The sequence below is a fragment of the Quercus suber genome, unplaced genomic scaffold (genome assembly GCF_002906115.3).
Source record: "Quercus suber isolate HL8 unplaced genomic scaffold, Cork oak 2.0 scaffold_306, whole genome shotgun sequence".
NCBI lineage: Eukaryota > Viridiplantae > Streptophyta > Magnoliopsida > Fagales > Fagaceae > Quercus > Quercus suber.
This window is the reverse complement of record NW_027069762.1, coordinates 268,495-293,488: the sequence shown is the minus strand read 5'-3', so window position 1 is coordinate 293,488 and position 24,994 is coordinate 268,495. Positions and strand designations below refer to the sequence as shown.

The window sequence follows — 24,994 nt, the reverse complement described above, 5'->3', positions numbered from 1 at the left end:
AACAAGGTAAAGAATTCCCTCCAAATTGACGGTGAAATGGATTTTAAAACGACAGCGTTTGGGGGAGAAGATGTGATGGACCTGGGCTTGTCAAAGTTGGCTGACAGTTCAGGCCCATTTGGTTTTTTTTTTTTTTTTTTTTTTTTTTTTTTTGTTACGAGTCCCACTTGGATTTTATTCACTCAACTCAAGAATGATTCAGTTATTGTCTTTTTTCTATTTCTTTTTTTTTTTGGCTGAATGATATATATTTATTATTATTATTTTAATAAGTAAATAGTAAGAGAAGTGGAAGAACAGTTCGAACTACAAATATGCAAATATAAGGCATTTTAAAGGATGTTATTATTGTTGGATTATCACATATATGCATTCAGTTTTTTGAGAAGGAACATATCTTATTTTATTAAGTAAAATTAGCTATGTAAACCAATACAACAATCCAAACAAAAAAGAATGTAATGTGATCTAGCTTCTTCAATTATCATCAATAATAACTTGTTGGGGAGGAAAGCAACATAAAGTTCTAGTGTCGATATTCAACAAGAAATTTTGCTACAAAGCAACATAAAGTTCTTTTTTTTTTTTTTTTTTTAAGGCAAAGACATAAAGACTTGAAACATATGATATGCCTCACATGACAGTGACACTGCAAATAGTCAGGCATTAATACAATATGTACCCCCAAAATAAATGCAGAATTAGTAATCAATTTCTTGTCAAATAGAACTATGTACTACAAAAAAGCAGTAATAGAAAAAGAATTTTAAAGAACTGCTTTATAAGTCTTCCCATAACACAGATCTCACTACATGTGCAAGGAGGCTACTTATTATTACTATAATAGCGTGCTCTCTCAAATGGGCGTGCATTTGTCATTTCTTCATGCTAATAACCAGTAACCTAAATTGAAACCATATATATTTTAGGCGGAAATCACATTTTTATCCCTATATTTTCTATATTTTCAGAAGATTTCCCATTTTGATTCCCAGATTTTATTTTTACCGCTTTTAGTCCCCATCTTAAAAAACAATTCTCGTTTTGGATCCTACCATTACATCAAAACGGAAAATACACACATGGCTACACTCTAAATACTAATTATTATCTTAAATATTTATAATCCACTTAATAATATAAAATTTACAAAAGAAAAAAAAAAAGTGAAAAAAATACCTAGTATTGGATTTCTTGAAAGTAAAGTATCATACAAACAAAAAAAAAAAGATAAATCACTACACAGCCCACACTCTAAATATTAATTACTATCTCAAATATTTATAATCCACACATTAATATACAATTTGCAAATGAAAAAAAAAATTACTTAGTACTTTAATTTTTGAAAGTAAAGTACTATAAAAATGAAAAAAAAAAAAAAGAAAGAAAGATAAAGGTAAATCACTCCACATTCGACACTCTAAATACCAATTATTATCTTAAATATATTATAATCCACTTAATAATATAAAATTTACAAATAAAAAAAGGAAAACAAAATTTATCCGATACTTTATTTCTTAAAAGTAAAGTACCATACAAAAAAAAAAAAAAATCACATTTGATGGTTTCATCTTCGCATTGTGCAGTTTCAGCATCATATGTGACAGTTTTTTTGTCACGTTTGGGGTGTTCCTTTATTTTTTCTCACATATGACAGTTCCATCCTCACATTGTGTAATACCAACATCACATGTGACTGTACTTTTATACATTCATGATTCCCTTTTTTTTTTTCTCATATTTGATGGTTCTATTGTCACATTAAGCAATACTAATATCACATTTACCGTACTTTTCTCGCATTTAACCGAAATGACCCCATAACTTAAAAAATTACTGAAATATGCTTATAGCCTAAAAATGACCCTAATGCCCCCCTGAAACCTAAAAATGACTAAAATATCCTTGACACCTAAAAAATTACCAAAGGACCCTTGAAATCTAAGTTGACTAAAATACCCCTTGAAACCTCTATTTACAAGACCAAAATGACAATAAAAATGTTATACAACCACTCTATTTGCTTGATTTGAAACTCATTGATTTTAAAATAAATAGATTTTAACAGCTTGATTTGAAAAATTCCTTGTTTGGGTCTTTTTATACAATGAAGGATTTGAAATTTCATTGTTTAGATACCAAAATTTAGATTTGGTTTTAGATTTAGATTTATCATAAATAAAATAATTTTTCCAATTATTACTTTTCTTAAACTTTCTACATTTTAATTTTTGTAACAGTTTTTTTAATAAATACACGAGATAATGAAAAGGCCATTGATAATCCAATTAACAAGATAATGTCTGAAAATCTATCATCTCAGCTAACCATTTTTTTTTTTTTTTTTGCTAACTATTGACCACTAAAATGTTCTATATCAATCAACATAAAGAAAGAACCCAAATGTATGAGTTTTCTCACAACATTTAAAACTCAAACAATTTTTTTTTTCAAAGTTCTTAACAGCTAAAAAGTTCATATCAAGGGAGACAATAAAGTATCCTGTGTTTTTTACACAAAATTCAAAACAAAGAGGCCATTGATACACCAATTGACAAGATAATGACTAAATATCATCCATCATAGCCAACTAAAAAAATGTCTTGCCAACTCTTTCCAACTAAAATATTTTAGAGAGAGTACCCAAAATACATGGGTTTTTTTTAACAACATTCTAAATCTCAAACTAAAAAATTATTTCAAGTGGATCTTTTCTACTCTTTTTTCTCTGGCAAGGATCAATTGCATAACTTATTGATACCAAATGTTGATGTGTTGTTGTGCAATAGAAGAATTCATCATTTTTCTCCTTCCTCAATCATAATTTCAATTGCATCGTCCATATATTTTGCACCAATACCAGTAGCTCTATCCCTCCCACACAAGATCTCAATGTCCTCCAATTGTAGCAAGAATGATGACTGCTTATTCAAAATGGCTTTCAAAAGAGAAAATGGAGCCATTGTTTTATGTCAGCATGAAGGTCCTAGAGATTTTATGTAAAATATGTGATGGGCAATAATCAACAGCCATGCAATGTTTACCAAATGCCAACCCTTATATACTTCCTTTAACCTACACAAACTTATATAGACATTTTCATGCAGTACTTCAATCAAACAGAAATTTTCCTTTGACAAACAAAACATATTGATTAGAGGAGTTTCAACAATACCAAACATATCGTATCAGACATGTCGAGTGAAGCTTAGTGACAAAGTCTCCATGGCCAAGCTCCTAAGCAACTCCATATGCAATATAAGTCTTAGGACCCTTATCTGATTTTTGGGGCAACTAGAGAGCAATGTTTAAAATACCCTTGTGTGGATGTGTATATTCCTTAACTAGCGAGCAACTGATAAACTCATCACCATGATGTGGCAAGTGTTCAAATAAAGTAGATGGAGGCCAATCTTTTAGCTTCAGTATCAAGGGCCATGAACGACAATCAAACTGACCTTCTATATACCCAGCAAAAAACTGGCGAATGTTGATATTAGTCTATGATTCATCACAATAATTAGTATCACAAAGAAAATTATCAAGGACTATTTGCATATCATTTTATTATGCCTAAGTAAACAGGTGGAAAGTAAAAACACTTTAAACAAAAAGGGAAAAATAAAAGAAAAAACAACGACAATAACTCCAAAAAAGAAAATTGGTCTTAACAATCACTAGCGTGAATGAAGAATCACCAGAAAGTGGTGGTCCTCCAATTTTTCATTGGGCTTTTTATTATATATTAATTTGAGACTAAAAGGCAAGGGACAAGAAGGCAGTCATCTCCTCTTGAAATCAATTTTAAGGAATACATACACTGCTAATCCTCAAGTGAGGAGTATTTAAAGCANCAAATAAAAAAAGGAAAACAAAATTTATCCGATACTTTATTTCTTAAAAGTAAAGTACCATACAAAAAAAAAAAAAAAGATAAATCACTCCACACTCCAAAATATTATTTATTATTTTAAATATTTGTAATTCTACTGTACATCCCTTTTTTTGGGGGTATGGTATATAGTAGTAGGCAACCTGTTATACCACGTTATCAAAACATCACATTTGACTGGTCCTCATTTTGCATTTCAACATCATATGTGAAGTTTTTTTCACTTTGTGGTTTCCTTTATTTTTCTCACATTGTACAGTTTCATCCTTCATTGTGAGTTACAACATCACATGTGATGTCTTTTTCACATTTGAATCACATGTGACATTTCTTTTGTCACATTTTATGGTTCATTTTTTTTTTTTCTCGCATTTAACAATTTCATGCTCACATTGTGCAATTCCAATACCACATGTGATAGTTCTTTTGTCACATATGATGGTTTCCTTATTTTTTCCCGCATTTGACGACTTTATTCTCATATTGTGCAGTTCCTACATCACATCTGATAGTTCTTTTATTATATGTATGGTTCTTTTTTTTTTTTTTTTTTTTTTTTCTCACATATGACAGTTCCATCCTCACATTGTGTAATACCAACATCACATGTGACTGTACTTTTATTACATTCAGTGATTCCCTTTTTTTTTTTCTCACATTATGAATTCATCTCACATTGTGTGAATACCAACATTCATATGTGATAGTTCTTTTATCACGTTTGGTTGGTCTTATTTTTTGTAAATGACCCAGAACACTAATGAACAAGTTGCAAGATAGCATCTCCCTTTTTCCCTTACTTGGATTGAGTAGGATAACCATACTAAAACTCTATTCCTATTTCTTCTAGATTGAAAAACTATTATTGGTGGTTATCAAAGGCTAGGAATTGAATTACTGTGTTTAGAACTAAAAGGAACCTTCCTGAGAATAAAATAAATTGAAAATTCTTAGAAAGAAAACCTATTTTTTCAAGAATTTTCAAATAGTCTCACTAAAAACTAATAAAGCACAATAAATCAAACACAAACTTCAAGCTTCAGAAATATTTTCTGAACTTGAATCTTATCATATTTTTCATCCAATTTTATAGTTTTTTGAAAAATAAATTAATTTGAAATATAAATCATTTTCATCTATATCTATATCTATATATATATATATATATCTAAAAGCTGAAGCATAATATTTATTGTTGCTACGCTCCAGTTAAGCCACATCATCGCTATGTCATCATTTATTTATTTTTTATTATTATTACTTTTTTATTATTTTTTTACTGATTCAGTCTGTTCTTAAGTTCATGTGTTACTTTATCTCCAAATCTATCATGTGTCTCTCCATTAACCCAGACTCTTAAGATACCGCCATTATATGGAATTCTAAAAGTCACCAATACTTTATCTCCAAATCTATCATGTGTCTCTCTATTAAACCAGACTCTTGAGATGCCGCTATTATATGGAATTCTTATAGTCACTAATAGATTACAACCTCCTCACCTGTCATTTTTTTTTTTTCTATAAATTTTCAATTGTTCTCTATCTCTTTACAAATTGATCGGTATGGCCTTCAATGGGACAGTTTCTTAAGTGTTTTTTTCGATCTTTCGATCATGGCTCAAGTTCATCTATCAAAACTTGGATAGTGACTCTAGAGCTTGTAGTCAAAATTGAAGCAGATGAAATGTGAATATTAGTAGCCCAGGTCCAAAAGGTATAAACTCAAAATGAGTTCTGCTATTTGTATTATTCTTATTCTTTTTTTATTTATTTATTCCCATCTCATTAATATATATATATATATATATTATTTTTTCTTTTTCAAAATTGATTTGAGATGGTTTATTCCCATCTCATTAATATATATATATATATATATATATTATTTTTTCTTTTTCAAAATTGATTTGAGATGGACATTTGATCATGTTTGTTATAGAATGTTTTATGGTTGCCCTTCTCTAGACTGTAAGAATGTCACTCTCAATATGTTTGCTATAATGTATGATAATTAACTTCAATGTAATCTTTTTATTTTGGTCTTTGTTTTATAGTAAGAATGTTATTCATTTTCATCAAAGAGAAATAGCTATTTTTCTCTTTTTCCAGTCGTCTTATATGCAGAACTAAATTTCATTTTTATCTCTATTTTGTTTGTCAATTCCTCAACAGATGTCAATGATCAAGACTTGCTATCATTTGAGGCTTTTTAATTTATTGAATGTCATACTAATCAATTAGTAACCATTTTTTTCTTAGAATCTTTTGAAGGAAAGAGGAATAAATTTGTTGCTTTTCTTGGGTGTTGCTTGATAATTTGTTTTCCTTACACTAATAATTTGTTGTTTATTGTTCAATTTGATTGTTCGGTGTCCCAGAAATTGTGGGAAAATAGAAGATAAAAGATAGTAGAGTTTGAATCTTAAATTTTTTGGTGTATGGAACTTGGGAGAAAATGGGCTTTTGTCATTTTTTAAAAAAATATCCAGCAAAATGCCCCATATTTGAAACTATTTAGAAAAATGCATTTATTTTGAAACTTGATTTTCTAAAAATTGAGTTTCAATTTAAAACTTAATTTTTGGATAATCAAGTTATAGCAAACTGAAAATTAAAAAAAAAATTTCTGGAACTTGCGTTCCATGTGAAGTACTCGAATTCCAAAAAATAAAATTATAAGTTCACCATTGTTATAACTCGATATTCCAAAAATCGAGTTATAAACATGAGCTATTCCAATAAGTATAGCTTTTTGGAATCTTGACTTGACTGACCTATCATTATATAAAATCACCACCATTAAATAATTAATTTTTTTTTTCCTACTGGGTCTTGTTTACATTTCTAACATTATTACCAAAATCAAGAAAAGTACAGAAATTCCAAAATCATTTATTTTGATTGTCACATTTTTTTTTTAATCTTTTGGCCAAATTTGGATCAATTGAAAACTTCAATGCACTAAGAACACAAGATCATCGCTGAACAAGAACTATAATACTAGTATATAAAGATGGCAAAGAAATGGGTAGATAATTACCGTTTGTGCCACTGGCAGGAACCAAAACGACGTCGGTGGAGTGGAGTGGCGTTTCAGTGTTTGATGTGAGAAGAAAAGAAAGCAGAGGTGGTTTTTGGTTTGGTGGGAAACGAGGTAGAGAATTCCCTCCAAATTGACGGTGAAATGGGTTTTAAAACGACAGCGTTTGGAGGAGAAGTTTTTTTTTTTAATCTTTTGGCCAAATTTGGATCAATTGAAAACTTCAATGCACTAAGAACACAAGATCATCGCTGAACAAGAACTATAATACTAGTATATAAAGATGGCAAAGAAATGGGTAGATAATTACCGTTTGTGCCACTGGCAGGAACCAAAACGACGTCGGTGGAGTGGAGTGGCGTTTCAGTGTTTGATGTGAGAAGAAAAGAAAGCAGAGGTGGTTTTTGGTTTGGTGGGAAACGAGGTAGAGAATTCCCTCCAAATTGACGGTGAAATGGGTTTTAAAACGACAGCGTTTGGAGGAGAAGATGTGATGGACCTTTGCTTGTCATAGTCGGCTGACAATTCAGGCCCACTTGGATTTTTTTTTTTTTTTGATAGGAAACCCACTTGGATTTTATTCACTCAACTCAAGGATGATTCAGTTCTTGTCTTTTTTTCTTTTTTTTTGTTGGCTGAATGGTATATGTTTTTTTTTTTTAATAAGTAAATAGTGAGAGAAGTGGGAGATGAGTTCAAACCACAAATATGAGATGCTTTAAAGGATGTTATTATTGTTGGGCTATCATTTATATGCATTCTATTAAGGCAAAATTAGAAAGAGTCCAAGCAAAAAATGAATGCAACATGATCTAGCTTCTTCAATTATCATCAATAATAACTTATTGGGGAGGAAAAAAAATTGTAGGGATATTGGGGGAAATTAATTATCTCATTCGCTTATATTGTTAATAACTTATATGCATGTCTCTCACAATATGTAGGTTCTACATGTATATATACCCACCACATATAAAATACCATGTCTTTGGCTTTAAAGACTATCAGAGCCATTGCCAAATTGCCTAAACAGGAAGGTCCCTCGCTGCACAGACAATGTTGCCTAAATGGTCACTGCATTCTCAGCAAGCCTGAAACTCTAGTGTCAATATTCAACAAGAAATTTTGCTGCAAAGCAACATAAAGTTCTTTTTTTTGTTTTTAAGGCAAAGACATAAAGACTCGTAACATATGTCTCACATGGCAATGCAAACATTCATGCATTAATGCGAGATGTGCAAAAAGAAAAAATGCAAATTTAGTAATCAATTTCTTGTTAAATAGAACTATGTACATAATGTACTACAAAAAGCAGTAATAGAAAGAAGAATTTTAAAGAACTGATTTATAGGTATTCCCATAACATATAGATCTCACTACATATGTATGGAGACTACTTATTGTTACTATAATAGTGTGCTCTCTCAAATGAGCGTTCATTTGTCATATCTTCATGCTAATAACCAGCAGCCTAAATTGAACCAAATATATTTTATCACCAATAATACAAAGAAAGCTAGAAAGCCGAAAGGAAATTGTTCATAACTTCCACCACATTACCCCATCTTCTCAATTAGACCATATGATGGTCATTTTCTTCCTTTTAGTAGCTAGAATTTATTCCATCTGTTTTAGCTTCATAACAAGTAGGTACTGTACTACACATATATTGAGTGTAAGTTTATAGCTTGGACAGTTCAAAACTATATTATCAATTAACAAAAAAGATCATTACATAATGTCAAGTTACATAGGTACGTAGAAGGTCAAGACAGGAAAAAAGGGAATTTAGTTTTTGAAGTTCGAAGTATAACAAAATAGGAATTAATGGCTTTTCTGGAGGTAAAAGCTCAAGAAAGGTTCAAATCAAAAACCAATTCACAATGTTTTGACCCTCTGGGTAGCTTTAATAGCTGCTCGTGAACCTTCTTCAGCTTCTCTAAGTCCTTTACAGAACGATGTGAACACGATATGACCATTTTGTCCAAGACCACTGCATTCTTGAGCAAAATCTTTACAGCAGATAGCTCCTCCTCGTCTCCCTCATAATCATAGACTTTGATGCAATTGAGCTGTGACAAGAAACATGGAGGCACTGGATCCAGTATTCTATCATTTCTTTCATAATCTGAGGACAGGCCGATCCCCTAAATTATCATTACAAAGTGAATGTTTAAACCATCATGGGAAACCAGAAAAATAATATAGAACACATACAGGATAATAAACAATGTAGTGCTGGTGAAGTTACCTCACTAAATACCATTGTCTTAAGACTATATGACCATTTTGTCCAAGACCACTGCATTCTTGAGCAAAATCTTTACAGCAGATAGCTCCTCCTCGTCTCCCTCATAATCATAGACTTTGATGCAATTGAGCTGTGACAAGAAACATGGAGGCACTGGATCCAGTATTCTATCATTTCTTTCATAATCTGAGGACAGGCCGATCCCCTAAATTATCATTACAAAGTGAATGTTTAAACCATCATGGGAAACCAGAAAAATAATATAGAACACATACAGGATAATAAACAATGTAGTGCTGGTGAAGTTACCTCACTAAATACCATTGTCTTAAGACGGGGAGATTTTTGCAATATCTTCAACAGTGCTACACTGTTGAGATTAACCAACAATTCTTCCAATGACAAGTACTCCAAATTATTGAAGATAGGCATATGAGGTAGGAGTTCTACAACTTCTACTGCATATGTTAAAAGCTGTGGACAACAATAAATCATAATTAAGAGACTTTCAGTGGCAAGAATATAAGAAGGCAATTGCAATTATAAAAGCGTGCAAATATGGATGCTTGATTAATGAATATGAGATAAGCAACAAGAAGATTAAAAACAAAAACTTAAGTAATTTCCAATCATTTACTGATGTAGGTATTTGGCAGAGGTTGTAAGATATTGGATGAGGTCAGCAATGATAGGTCATTCATTTAGCATATGGATCCATGTAACTGTAGTTCAAATTGTCAGAAAAGTTGTTTCTGTTCTATAGCTTTACCAGACTAGGAAATACCTATCTTACTCTTTTGTATATATTGTCAAATGTATCAACAGAGAACTGCTAATACTTTAACAGCCTTTTTCCAATAGTTGTCTACGACATTTATATCAGAGCCATTAGAGTCAATTGCTCACAATTCTTCTTGATGACCAGCTTAACCCTTGTTAATGGCTACCACTACTTCATCTTCCACACCCTAGTATCCCTACCTGTCAACTTTGAACATTGGGAACTATGTATCCCTTAGCCACATTTATTCTTTTCCTCTATTATATTTTATTTAAAGTCATTCTTACTATTACTTATTTAATGGACATGCTTTTTTTTTTATTCCTTTCACTAATGTTGTTTTTGGTCAAACTCTACCTTTTTTTCATTCTTTCAACTTGGATGAACTTACTCTTTTAGACCGGTGCATTAGTCACTCTCCTCTAAAAACGACCAAACCATTTCAATCCACTTTCTCTCATCTTTTCATCAATAAGAGCTACCCTTATCTTGAAGTGGATTTCCTCATTTCAAATCCTATCTTTTCATGTATTTTTACTTATTCATCTTAACATTCTCGTTTCACTCCACTTATTTTGTGAATATGTTGCAACTTAACAGCCCAACATTACATTTGCTACCATAGAGAATAATTGGTTGTATAGCAATCTTATAAAAATTTCCTTTTAACTTAATTCTATGATCGTACAATACTCCTGATACACTTCTTCACTTGCCCTACTCTTATCCGATGATTCACATCCTCTTCAATCTCCCTGTCTTTATGAATTGTTGATCCAAGATATAGTATGAATTGTTGGTCCAAGATATAGAAAGTTGTTGCCCTTTAGTATCTCTTCACCATCAATTCTTGCCGCTCCTTCGTTTCTATTTCACTTTTACTAAACTTACATTCCCTTTACTGTGTTTTAGTGCTACTTAATTAATAGCCTTTAGATTATAGAGCGTCTAACCAAATTTCTAACTTGGCATTAACTCCATTTTTAGTTTAATCCACTAAAAACTATATCATCTGCAAAAAATATAGATGAAGGGACTTTCCCTTGGATCAATTTAGTTAGTTCATCTATCACTAGTGCAAAGAGATAATGCTATGTTAGACAGGCAAATAAAAACTAAAAATTCTATCATTCATCTAATTTGCTTGACCATCAATTTTATTGATCTAAAATTCCAACTCAACTCAAAATATACATGTAATAAATTTATAGTTGACCTATTTTCAAATTTTGGAAATTCCATTATAAGTATGGATTGCCTTGTAATGTGTTATAAATGAAGTGAATGAAAGATATAGCCATTTGACTTTTGATGTTGTGGATGTAGGTCTTAATGACTGCACCATTATAATCTCTTTTGTTCTTCCTTTCTGAATTTCTCTTTTATGTTCAATAATATTCCAAGTTTTAAAGTTTTAAAAGGTTTATTGAACTTTTATATGGGATTTTGGCTTAGATACCAACAAAGGCAGTGGCTTGTAAGCAAACGTTAAGAAAAAAAATTGATTACTATATGATGAAATGTTTGTTCAAGTGTTAAACATAGTGTTTAAACTTAGGTAAGTTTTATTCGCATATAATTAATTGTTCAGGACTCAGGGGTCAAGACTCATTATGTGTAAAATTTTCTCATCCATAAGAATATTCTTCAAACATGCATCACGAGATTCAAAACTCAACAAACATGAAAGCACAAAATGCTATTCTGACATTAGCCTCAACCTTTAATCAGTTACCTTTTCCAATTTAATGTAAATGATACATAATTACGCAAGCAATGCAACGGAGGAATTAAACACTTGATACAGTTAAAAATAAAAAATAAAAATGAACTAAACAAAACAATAAACAAGCTTAAAAAGAGAGAAGAAAGCCTACCTCGACAGCACAGAATGCAAGTGTTAGTTTTTTTACACTAGAGAACCCAGTAAGAAGCATATACATGTGGTGGGCCATTTTTCTTTTTCTCTCACCAAACCAACTAGCAAAAACTGATGCCTCTACAAGTGAGGGTGAGTTGTGTACATGGTATTCATTGTAGAATTCACCAAGATAACCAAAGTATCTGAGGCTAACTCCAGAAATCATGACCTTACAACCATTTTCATCATTCTGATTTTCGCTATCTTCATCTATACGAATTGAAAGAAGCTTTGGAGCAGAAATACTCACAACCTTAAGATTCACCCAGTTGCAATTCTCTAATTCCAAATCCTCAAGGACTGGCAGCCCAGAAAAAAGCTTCTCGGTTGAGTGCTCTTTCGCAAATGTAACTCTGCTCAAACTTAAGGTCTTGAGATTTGTGAAGCAAATTGTAGGAGGAAGTTTGAGGATACAAGGCATTTCAAGTTGTAACTCTGTCAGTGTCATACAAGTAAACAAGCTATGAGGCAATGAAAATGGTTCTCTGAAATTGTAAAGGCGAATATACAGCTGTTGAACATTACGCCTTACTGCAGCAGAGATCCACGCACTTACATGAGATGCATCACGTAGCACATGACAATAGAGAGTGAATGTTTTTATATCAGACGAGTCGCGAAGAAGAAGCACTCTTTCCACAAAATTCATGAATTGCTTTCTCTTAGCCAGCTCAAACCCATTAAAATCAAGATTGGGAATGGAGGTCCAGAGGTATTCCCACCTCTTGCAAAGTACGCTAGTCCTAATAGCATCTTTTGTTGGAAGTAAGGATAGGATGTATCGTAGAATCTCCTCCGGTAAATTATGTAAGCATTTGATGTTCCTGTCAACAGCGTCTCGTTCTTCATTTAGCTTCGGCTTTTTGGGTTGTTGAGTAAGACCACTTCCATCCATAGTTTGAACAATTCCTGTAATATAATATTATATACAATATTAACAGCACACAGAGATACAAATAGTCATCCAAAAATATAAGTTTTTTATAAGTTACTTCCCAAACATTTGGCCCACCTTAACTAATCTGTCGAGAATTCATAGTTTACCCCAAAATTTTAGAACTAAGGCTTTGTCTGTTGTTGTTGTAGCTATGAACATGAACTATTCCAGAAAGTATAATGTTTAATTTCTAACATTATTACCCCATTAAATTTTCCATTTTTTTCCTACTGGGTCTTGTTTACATTTCTAACATCATTACCAAAATCAAGGAAAGAACGGATATTACACAAGATAATCACTGGACAAGAACTATAATACTAGTATATAAAGATGGTAGAGAAATGGGTAGATAATTACCGTTTGTGCCACTGGGAGGAACCAAAACGACGTCGGTGGAGTGGCGTTTCAGTGTTTGATGTGAGAAAAGAAAAGAAAGCAGAGAGGGTTTTTGGTTTGGTGGGAAACAAGGTAAAGAATTCCCTCCAAATTGACGGTGAAATGGGTTTTTAAAACGACAGCGTTTGGGGAGAAGATGTGATGGACCTAGGCTTGTCAAGTTGTCATAGCCGGCTGACAATTTAGGCCCACTTGGTTTTTTTTTTTTTTTTTTTGGGTTACGAGTCCCACTAAGATTTTATTCACTCAACTCAAGGATGATTCAGTTATTGTCTTTTTTCTTTTTTTTTTTTTTTTTTTTATTGAATGATATATATTTATTATTATTATTTTAATAAGTAAATAGCAAGAAAAGTGGGAGAAGAGTTCAAACTATAAATATGCAAATATGAGGCACTTTAAAAATATTATTATTGTTGAGTTATCACATATATGCATTCTGTTAAAGCAAAATTAGAAACAGTCTAAACAAAAAATGAATGCAATATGTTTTGTTTCTTCAATTATCATCAATAATAACTTATTGGGGAGAAAAGCAACATGAAGTTCTGGTGTCAATATTCAACAAGAAATTTTGCTGCAAAGCTATGAAATTTGATGAAGAATGAATTATATTCTCACATTACTAACTGTACAAACAGAGGAGGTATTTATACAAGATGAAGTTCTAACTAATCCCTAAATATACGGATCTAAAACTAACAATACCTATCAGCTACTTACACGTGTCCATAAGTATTACCACTGTTAACTACAACTAAAACTACCAGTGATATAGACAAAATACAATATAAAGCTACAGGTCGTTTTCAATAGCTGATTCTTTGTGCTTGTCTTGCTCAGTTTGCAACTTGTAGTTCTGACCCTTCTGATAAAAGCAACATAAAGTTCTTTTTTTTGTTTTTAAGGCAAAGACATAAAGAATTAGTATGACAGTGACACTGCAAATATTCAGGCATTAATACAATATGTACCCCCAAAAAAAATGCAGAATTAGTAATCAATTTCTTGTCAAATAGAACTATGTAATACAGAAAAGCAGTAATAGAAAAAGAATTTTAAAGAACTGCTTTATAGGTCTTCCCATTACACAGATCTCATTACATGTCACAAGAGAGGCTGAATCTTTTTATATCAGTTGAGTCGCGAAGAAGAAGCATACTGTCCACATAATTCATGAAAAGTATTCTCTTATCATGATCCATTCCACCAAAATCAAGATTGGGAATGGACGTCCATAGGTATGCCCACCTCTTACAAAGTATGCTAGTTCTAATAGCATCTCTTGTTGGAAGTAAGGATTGGATGTATCGAAGAATCTCCTCCAGTAAATTATGTAAGCATTTGACGTTCCTGTCAACAATGTCTAGTTCTTCATTTAGCTTCTGCTTTTTGGGTTGTTGAGTAATACCACTTTCATCCATAGTTTGAACAATTCCTAATATAAAAAAGGGAAATGTTAACGAGTGTCTTTAGGACACTAATTAATAATTCATTTACAGAAAGTTTTTATGAGAAACAAAAAAAAAATTTAATTAATATTTTGACAATTTTTTTCATTTCCCGTAAAAGTGGTATCAAAACTTTCTTAAAATGAATTATTAACCAGTGCCCTAAGGGCACTTGTTAGCATTTCCCTATAAAAAATACTTTGTCAGATACTATATTAAGAACATAGTGAGATACAAATAGTCAGCTAAAAATATAAGTTTTTTATAAGTTACTTCACAAATATATGGCTGACTCTAACTAATTTGTCGAGAATCCATAGTCGACCTCATAATTTTGGGACTAAGGCTTTGTTTGTTATTATAGCTATAAATAAATATAAGCTATTCCAACAAGTATAATGTTTTGGAATCTTGACTAAACTGACCTATCACTACACAATATCACTACCATTAAATTTTCCATTTCTTTTTCCCTACTGGGTCTTGTTTACATTTCTAAATAGATATTCCAAAACCATATATTTTGAATGTAACACTTCTTTTTTTTTTTTATAAATCTTTTGGCCAAATTTGGATCAATTGAAAACTTCCATGCACTAACCACACAAGAGAATCACTGAACAAGAACTATATATTACTAGTATATAAAGATGATATAAAGTAATGGGTAGATAATTACCGTTTGTGCCACTGGCAGCAACCAAAACAACGGCACTTTGGTGGGTGGACTGGCTTTTCAGTGTTTCATGAGAGAAAAGAAAGCAGAGAGGGTTTGCGTTTGGTAAAAGGAATTTACATTTCCCTCCAAAATTGTGATTTTTTTATTTATACATTAAACCAAGAGTCTATTGCAAACTAACCCGCAAGGAAACGGGTATCAAAAGATACAACAACTTCAGTATTTATAGATACATTAGGTGCGCTGTCACTAGCGCATTCAAAAGCTAATACATCCCACAAAGAAAAGGGGAGGGGAGTAACATAATAAACAAAATCCTCCCGTTGAGCACTTCCTATTTTAGCAAGCAAGTCAGCAGCATGGTTGGCCTCCCTAAAGCAGTGGCTGAGCTGGACCTGCTGGAAAGCTTGGAGAATGTCCCTGCATTCAGCCACCAATGGCCGGGTTAGTCTATTAGTGGAAGATGAGGAGGAAAAGAGCTTGACAACATCAGAGGAATCCACATTAACTATGAGCTAATCTATATTAAGTTGTCTTGCCATGCGAAGCCCTTCCCTCAAAGCCCAAAGTTCCGCCACTAGGACCGTGGCAATGCCTAATGGTTTAGAGAAACCTTGGACCCAAGTCCCACTCGAGTCACTTAGAAGCCCACCAGCACCAGCATGGCCATTGATGATGGAAGCATCAGTATTCAGCTTATACCAGCCCGGTGGGGGTTTATCCCATTTGGCATTAAGCCGAGGCCTTGCACTGGGAACTTTGGACGAAGCTGTGAGAAAATGATATTCTAAAGCTTTTGCAACACACTCTTTTAGAAGCTGCTGGTTCGGAGGTTTAGCTTGGTAAGTAGCACAATTTCTGTTAGTCCATAGAGACCAAAGACCAAAAATAAAGAGAGTGGACCATGGTATGCCATGATGCCGAGAGGGAAGAATAGAGGAGCAATTGTCATGCAACCAATCTAATAGAGGGAGGCCAAATGAGTTGTATAGACATGAGGGTGGGCCAAGACGGTTCCAAAAACTGACAGAGTAAGGGCATTCTCTGAGCATGTGGCTAATGGACTCGGTTTGGGATTTACAGATGGAGCATCGCTGATCGAGGCTTAAACCCCTTGAACCCAAAACTTCTTTCACAAGTATGCTATTATAAGTGCAAAGCCAAATAAAGAGAACGAGCTTTTGGGGAACTCTAAGCTTCCATATCCAAGTGAGAGAGGGAGTGTTCGGGTTCAAGGTATTTAAACCCTTTGCTGCATTGTAGGCAATCCGAAGAGAGAAGTCACCATCATTAGTGAAGTGTAAAAATGGCAGCGTTGGGGGGAAGATATGGTGGACCTGGGCTTGTCAAAGTTGGCTGACAATTCAGGTCTACTTGGATTTTATTCACTCAAGGATGATTCAATGGTATTAGCCGAAACTAATTCCAAACTCAATTTTCATCACCCAATTTTTAAAATAGTTTGGTTTATTTCCAGCATTTTTTTTATTTATAAATATCTTCTTTTATTTTAAATATACAATCATAAGTGGTAGTGGGTTTTAATTTCTAAATCTTATATAGTTATTGAGTGATATGGCAAGTTCTCATTAAAATAAAAGTAGATTACAATTAAAAAAATATCGGAGGTAAGCCAAACCCTTTTCAAAATCTTCGAGCGCCTCCTTAAGAAACATTGTTTGGTTCGATTTTTGTTTTTGCTTCCCATAACTCAAAACTTAAAAAATTGAGTTAGAGTTACCAAAATTAAGAACAAGTTTTAGGAGTTTCAAGCTATGGAAACTGAGATATTGTGGCATTCTTGTAAATCTTTGCAATTTTGTGGGACTCGTGGTCATGACTTGTTTCCATCAAGTCAGACCACAACACACTCTCCCAATGGCTCTCACACCCCTTCTTCCTTCTCATTACTCTAGTCTTTACTCCACATACCCAAACCACACCCACCACCATTACATTTCATTTCATCTTCCTCCTCTCAATCCTCTGAACTTTTTTTCTTTTGCATTCGAATAAGAGCACCTACCCATCCAAAGCTCTCGGTGTTTAGGTTCTCTCATCAAGCCCCTATGTACCTTTCAGTCGCTTATCTCTCTCAACTATTTCATTTTTTAATAGGTAACTAGTGAGAGATGTGGGAGATGAGTTTAAACCATAAATATGAGGCAATTTTTAAAAGGGGAAAATATGAGGCAATTTAAAGGACGTTATTAGTGCTCGGTTATCACATATATGTATTATATTAAGGTGAAATTAGAAACAATCCAAACAAAAATGATTGCAACATGATCTAACTTCTTCAATTACCATCAATAATAAATTATTGGGGAAGAAATTAATTATCTCATTTAGTGATTATGGGTAATTCTACCGTACCCTTTTTTTTTTTTTTTGGTACAGTACCTACTAGTACGCAACCTACTATACTAGATTACCAAAACATTACATTTAATGGTATCATCCTCACATTTGTGTAATACTAATATTACATGTGACTGTACTTTTATCACATTCGGTAATTCCCTTATTTTTTTCTCACATTTGATAGTAAAATTCTTACATTGTGCAGTACCAACATCACATGTGAGTGTACTTTTGTCACATTCGGTAATTTCCTTATTTTTCTCACATTTGATGGTTCCATTATCACATTAGGCAATTCCAACATTACATTTGATCATACTTTTTTCAAATTCAGTAGTACTTTTAATTTTTTCTTCACATTGGGCAGTACTAATATCACATTTAACCGTACTTTTGCCATATTCGGTTGTACTCGTATTTTTTTCTTACATTTGATAGTAACATCCTTAAATTATGCTATACGAATATCACATGTGACTGTACTTTTATTACATTTAGTGGTTTCCATATTTTTTTTTTCTTACATTTGATGGTACTATTGTCACATTGGGCAGTACTAACATCTTATTTGACTGTACTTTTCTCACGTTCAATGGTACTTTAATTTTTACTCACATTTGACAATTCTATCATCACATTGGGATTTGGGCAGTACCAATATCACATGTAACCGTATTTTTGTCACATTTGATAGTTCCTTTTTTTTTTCTCACATTTGATAGTTCCCTTTTTTTCTCACATTTGATGGTTCCATTATCATATTAAGCAGCACCAACAACACACATAACAATATTTTTGTCACATTTGGTTGTACTCGTATATTTTTCTAACATTTGATGATACTATCTTCAAATTGTGCAGTACCAAAATCATATGTAACTGTACTTTTATCACGTTTGGTGGTTCGAATTTTTTTTTCTCGCAAATGATGGTTCTATTATCACATTAGGCAGTACAAACATCACATTTGATCTACTTTTCTCACATTTAATTGTACTTTAATTTTTTTCTCACATTTGACAGTGTCATCCTCACATTGTGCAGTACTAACATCACATGTGACTGTACTTTTGTAACATTTGGTGCTCCCCTTATTTCTTTATCACATTTTATAGTTCCATTGTCATATTAGGTAGTACCAACATCACAGTAGACTGTACATTTCTCACACTCTGTGGTACTTTTGTCACATTCGATGGTTTTTTTTTTTTTTCTCACCAATTACCATAATACCCTCAAAACCTAAAAAAAAAAGACCAAAAAACCCTTAGAACCTAAAAAATGACAAAATCACCCTAAAACTCAAAGCAAATTACTAAAATTACTATAAAATCTAAAAAATGACCGGAATAACCATTAAACTTAGAAAATGACCAAAATATCCTTAGAAAAAAAAATTGACCAAATGACCCTGAAACATTAAAAAAAAAAAAAAAGACCAAAATTACCATAAAACCTAAAAAATGACCGAAACAATAATGAAATCTACACAATGACCAAAATAACAATGAAACCTAAGAAAATAACCAAAATACCCCTAGGACAAAAAAAAAAGAAAAAAAAAAAAAAAATTAACTGTACTTTTGTCACGTTTGGTGGTTCGAATTTTTTTTTGTCGCAAATGATGGTTCTATTATCACATTAGGCAGTACAAATATCACATTTGATCGTACTTTTCTCATATTTAATTTTACTTTACTTTTTTCTCACATTTGACAATGTCATCCTCACATTGTGCAGTACTAACATCACATGTGACTGTACTTTTGTAACATTTGGTGCTCCCCTTATTTCTTTATCACATTTTATAGTTCCATTGTCATATTAGGTAGTACCAACATCACAGTAGACTGTACATTTCTCACACTCTGTGGTACTTTTGTCACATTCGATGGTTTTTTTTTTTTTCTCACCAATTACCATAATACCCTCAAAACCTAAAAAAAAAGACCAAAAAACCCTCAGAACCTAAAAAATGACAAAATCACCCTAAAACTCAAAACAAATTACTAAAATTACTATAAAACCTAAAAAATGACCGGAATAACCATTAAACTTAAAAAATGACCAAAATACCCTTAGAAAAAAAAATTGACCAAATGACCCTGAAACATAAAAAATAAAAATAAAAAATAAAAAGACCAAAATTACCATAAAACCTAAAAAATGACCGAAACAATAATGAAATCTACACAATGACCAAAATAACAATGAAACCTAAGAAAATAACCAAAATACCCCTAGGACAAAAAAAAAAGACTACATGACCTTGAAACTTAGAAATTGACTGAAATGACCTTGAAACCTAAAAAATGACTAAAAGGACTTTATAACCTAGAAAGTGACTGAAATACCCTTAGGGCCTAAAAAATTACTTAAATATTTATAATCCACTTAATTTATATATATATAAAATTGTAAATTATGTTTGACTGTTCAGTGCTCATTTGGTTTAATTTATCTTTTGTGGAATATATATACACATATATGTGTGTATACAATTTTTATTTGTTGTGTTTAACTAATAAACTTATTATTTTCTTAAGGTTAAACATTTCAACAATATTTTTCAATAAGAAAGGGTTATATCAACAACTTAACTCATTCCTCATGATAAAACAACTGATTTTGAAAGATACAAGGAATAACTAGATGCAAAAGATTCGTTGAAAATGAACATGACATTTTGGTGATAGGTTTAGGAACCAAAGGTATATTTCAATACAATTACTCACAAGCCTTGAAGAAACTGCACGTGAGCATTCCTAGCAACTGCTTAATTAAGTTGTATTTCCGATCACACGATGCCAGACATATTCTTGCTAGGAAATTAAGAAAACTCTTGTCTGTTACTTTTATTAATTAATGATAAAATAACAATTGTGGACATGTAACCTATTCAATAAATAGCTGTATGTTTATGTTGACAAACTTGTGCCATACATAGGTAGGAGATCAAGGAGGATAACTAATCAACAATTCAACCAACCAACAATTCAAGCATAAGCATATAGCTTGGAGGATAACTAATCATCACCAAATAACAAAAAGGATTATTAGATATCAGCAAGTTACATAGGTAGAAGATCAAGGGAGGAAAAGACAGGAAATAAGTCTTCCAAGTTCAAGGTATAATGAAATAACTAGACAAATTTTTCATGTTCCAAGTGAGAGTTATTTATGGCTTCTTTGAGAACAAGCTCAAGAAGGTCATATCTTCATACTACTAACCCTAGCCTAAATTGAAGCCAAGTATATTTTATCACCAATAATACAAAGAAAGCTAGAAAGTTGAAGGGAAATTGTTTATAGCTTCCTACTCATTACCCCATCTTCTCAGTTAGACCATATAATGGTCATATTTTGAGCAAACCCACTTATTTTCTTCCCTTAGTAGCCAGAATTTATTCCATCTATTTTAGCTTCATAACTCGTAGGTACTGTACTACACATAAATTGAGTGTAAGCTTATATAGCTTGGACAATTCAAAATATATTATCAAATAACCAAAAAAAAATCATTACATAATAGCAAGTTACATAGGTATGTAGAAGGTCAAGACACGAAAAAGGGAAATCGGTTTTTCAAATTCGAAGTATAATGAAATAGGAATTAACGGCTTCTCTGGAGGTAAAAGCTCAAGAAAGGTTCTAACGAAAAACCAATTCACAATGTTTTGACCCTCTGGGTAGCTTTAATAACTGTTCATGGACCTTCTTTTTCTCTAAGTCCTTTGCAAAATGCTGTGAACAAGATATGACTAATTCTTCCAAGACCACTGCATTCTTGAGCAAAATCTTTACAGCTGATAGCTCCTCCTCGTCTCCCACATAATCATAGACTTTGATGCAATTGAGCTGTGACAAGAAACATGGAGGCACTGGATCCAGTATTCCATCATTTCTTTCATAATCTGAGGACAGGCTGATCCCCTAAATAATCATTACAAAGTGAATGTTTAAACCATCATGGGAAATCAGAAAAATAATATAGAACACATACAGGACAATAATCAATGTAGTGCTGGTGAAGTTACCTCACTAAATACCATTGTATTAAGACAGGGAGAATTTTGCAATATCTTCAACAGTGCTACACTGTCGAGATTAACTGACCATTCTTCCAATGCCAAATACTCCAAATTATTGAAGATCGGCATATGAGGTAGGAGTTCTACAACTTCTACTGCATATGTTAAAACCTATGAACAACAATGCATCATAATTAAGAGACTTTCTGTGGCAAGAATATAAGAAGGCAATTGCAATTATAAAAGCCTGCAAATATGGATGCTTGATTAATGAATATGAGATAAGCAACAAGAAGATTAAAAACAAAAACTTAAGTAATTTCCAATCATTTACTGATGTAGGTATTTGGCTCAGGTTGTAAAATATTGGATGAGGTCAGGAATGATAGGTCATTCATTTAGAGATTTTACTAACGTGTGCCCTACGGGCACAATAGTATACTATTTTTGGAAAAAATTATCGGGAATTGTAAAAGTTTTGACAACTTTTTCAATTCCCGATAAATTTTTTCCAAAAACGGATTTGTTGATGTATGCCCTAAAGGCATACATTAACCAAACCCTTCATTTAGCATATGGATCCATATAACTGTAGGTCAAATTGTCAGAAAAGCTGTTTCTGTTCTATAGCTTTACCAGACTAGGAAATACCTATCTTACTCTTTTGTATATATTGTCAAATGTATCAACAGAGAACTGCTAAAACTAACAGCCTTTTTCCAATAGTTTTCTAAGACATTTATATCAAAGCCATTAGAGTCGGTTGCTCACAATTCTTCTTGATGACCAGCTTAACCCTTGTTAATGGCTACCACTACTTCATCTTCCACACCCCAGTATCCCTACCTGTCAACTTTGAACATTGGGAACTATGTATCCCTTAGCCACATTTATTCTTTTCCTCTATTATATTTAACTAAAGTCATTCTTACTATTACTTACTTAATGGACATGCTTTTTTTTATTCCTTTTACTAATTTTATTTTTGGTCAAACTCTACCTTTTTTCATTCTTTCAACTTGGATCAACTTACTCTTTTAGACTGGTGCATTAGTCGCTTTCCTCTAAAAATGACCAAACTATTTCAAGCCACTCTCCCTCATCTTTTCATCAATAAGAGCTACCATTATCTTAAAGTGGATTTCCTTATTTCGAATCCTATCTTTTCATGTATTTTTACTTATTCATCTTAACATTCTTGTTCCACTACACTTATTTTGTGAATATGTTGCAACTTAACAGCCCAGCATTACATTTGCTACCATAGAGAATAATTGGTTATATAGCAATCTTATAAAAATTTCCTTTAACTTAATTCTATGATCGTACAATACTCTTGATACACTTCTCCACTTACCCTACTCTTATCCAATGATTCACATCCTCTTCAATCTCCCCGTCTTTATGAATTGTTGATCCAACATATAGTATGAATTGTTAATCCAAGATATAGAAAGTTGTCCCTCTTTAGTATCTCTTCACCATCAATTCTTGCCGCTCCTTCGTTTCTATTTCACTTTTACTAAACTTACATTCTATGTGCTGTGTTTTAGTGCTACTTAATTAAAAGCCTTTAGATTATAGAGCGTCTCGCCAAATTTCTAACTTGGCATTAATTCCATTTCTAGTTTAATCCACTAAAAACTATATCATTTGCAAAAAATATAGATGAAGGGACTTTCCATTGGATCAATTTAGTTAGTTAGAAAGGCAAATAAAAACTAAAAATTCTATCATTCATCCAATTTGCTTGACCATTAATTTTATTGATCTAAAATTCCAACTCAACTGAAACTATACATGTAATAAATTTCTAGTTGACCCATTTTCAAATTTTGGAAATTCCATTATAAATATGGATTGCCTTGTAATGTGTTATAAATCAAGTGAATGAAAGATATAGCCATTTGACTTTTGATGTTGTGGATGTAGGTCTTAATGACTGCACCATTATAAGCTCTTTTGTTCTTCCTTTCTTCCTTTCTCTTTTATGTTCAATAATATTCCAAGTTTTAAAAGGTATATTGAACTTTTATATGGGATTTTGGCTTAGATACCAACAAAGGCAGTGGCTTGTAAGCAAAAGTTAAGAAGAAAATTGATTACTATACGATGAAATGTTTGTTCAAGTGTTAAACATAGTGTTTAAACTTAAGTAAGTTTTATTCGCATATAATTAATTGTTCAGGACTCAGGGGTCAAGACTCATTATGTGATAAAATTTCTTCATCCATAAGAATATGCTTAAACATGCATCACGAGATTCATAACTCAACAAACGTGAAAGCACAAAATGCTATTCTGACATTAGCTTCAACCTTTAATCAGTTACCTTTTCCAATTAATGAAAATGATACATAATTATGCAAGCAATGCAAAGGAGGAATTAAACACTTGATACAGTTAAAAAAAAAAAAAAAACAATAAACAAGCTTATAAAGAGAGAAGAAGGCATACCTCAACAGCACAGCTTGCAAGTGTTAGTTCTTTTACACTAGAGAACCCTGTTAGAAGCATATACATGTGGTGGCAATATGTCTTTTCTCTTATTATACCAACTTGCAAGAACTGATGCCTCTACAAGTGAGGGTGAGTTGTGTACGTGGTATTCATTGTAGAATTCACCAACATAACGAAAGTAATTGAGGCTAACTCCAGAAATCATGACCTGACAACCATTTTCATCATTCTGATCTTCCCTATCTTCAACTATACGAATTGAAAGAAGCTTTGGAGCAGAAATACTCACAACCTTAAGATTCACCCAGTTGCAATTCTGTAATTCCAACTCCTCAAGGACTGGCAGCCAGAAAAAAGCTTCTCGGTTGAGTGCTCTTTCGTAAATGTAACATAGCTAAAATTTAAGGTCTTGAGATTTGTGAAGCAAATTGTAGGAGGAAGTTTGAGGATACAAGGCATTTCAAGTTCTAACTCTCTCAGTGTCATACAAGTAAACAAGCTATGAGGCAATGAAAATGGTTTTCTGAAATCGTAAAGGCCAATATACAGCTGTTGAACATTACGCCTTACTGCAGCAGAGATCCACGCACTTACATGAGATGCATCACGTAGCACATCACAAGAGAGAGTGAATGTTTTTATATCAGACGAGTCGCGAAGAAGAAGCACTCTTTCCACAAAATTCATGAATTGCTTTCTCTTAGCCAGCTCCAACCCTTTAAAATCAAGATTGGGAATGGAGGTCCAGAGGTATTCCCACCTCTTGCAAAGTACGCTAGT

General features: G+C 32.5%; 1 protein-coding gene and 1 pseudogene across 1 annotated transcript; both read right to left on the bottom strand.

Annotated features, from left to right (window-relative positions):
- Window positions 1-9,216: 9,216 nt before the first annotated feature.
- Window positions 9,217-13,345, bottom strand: LOC112010868 (F-box/LRR-repeat protein At3g26922). Its single transcript, XM_065782556.1, has 4 exons — window positions 13,191-13,345; window positions 11,850-12,802; window positions 9,501-9,665; window positions 9,217-9,396 (listed from the first exon to the last, which is right to left on the bottom strand). The coding sequence occupies exons 2-4, from the start codon at window positions 12,786-12,788 to the stop codon at window positions 9,217-9,219; spliced, it is 1,284 nt and encodes a 427-aa protein (XP_065638628.1). The 5' UTR covers window positions 12,789-12,802; window positions 13,191-13,345.
- A 7,478-nt stretch (window positions 13,346-20,823) lies between these two features.
- LOC136061086 (F-box/FBD/LRR-repeat protein At5g56420-like) overlaps window positions 20,824-24,994 on the bottom strand; it is a 5,308-nt pseudogene continuing 1,137 nt past the window's right edge.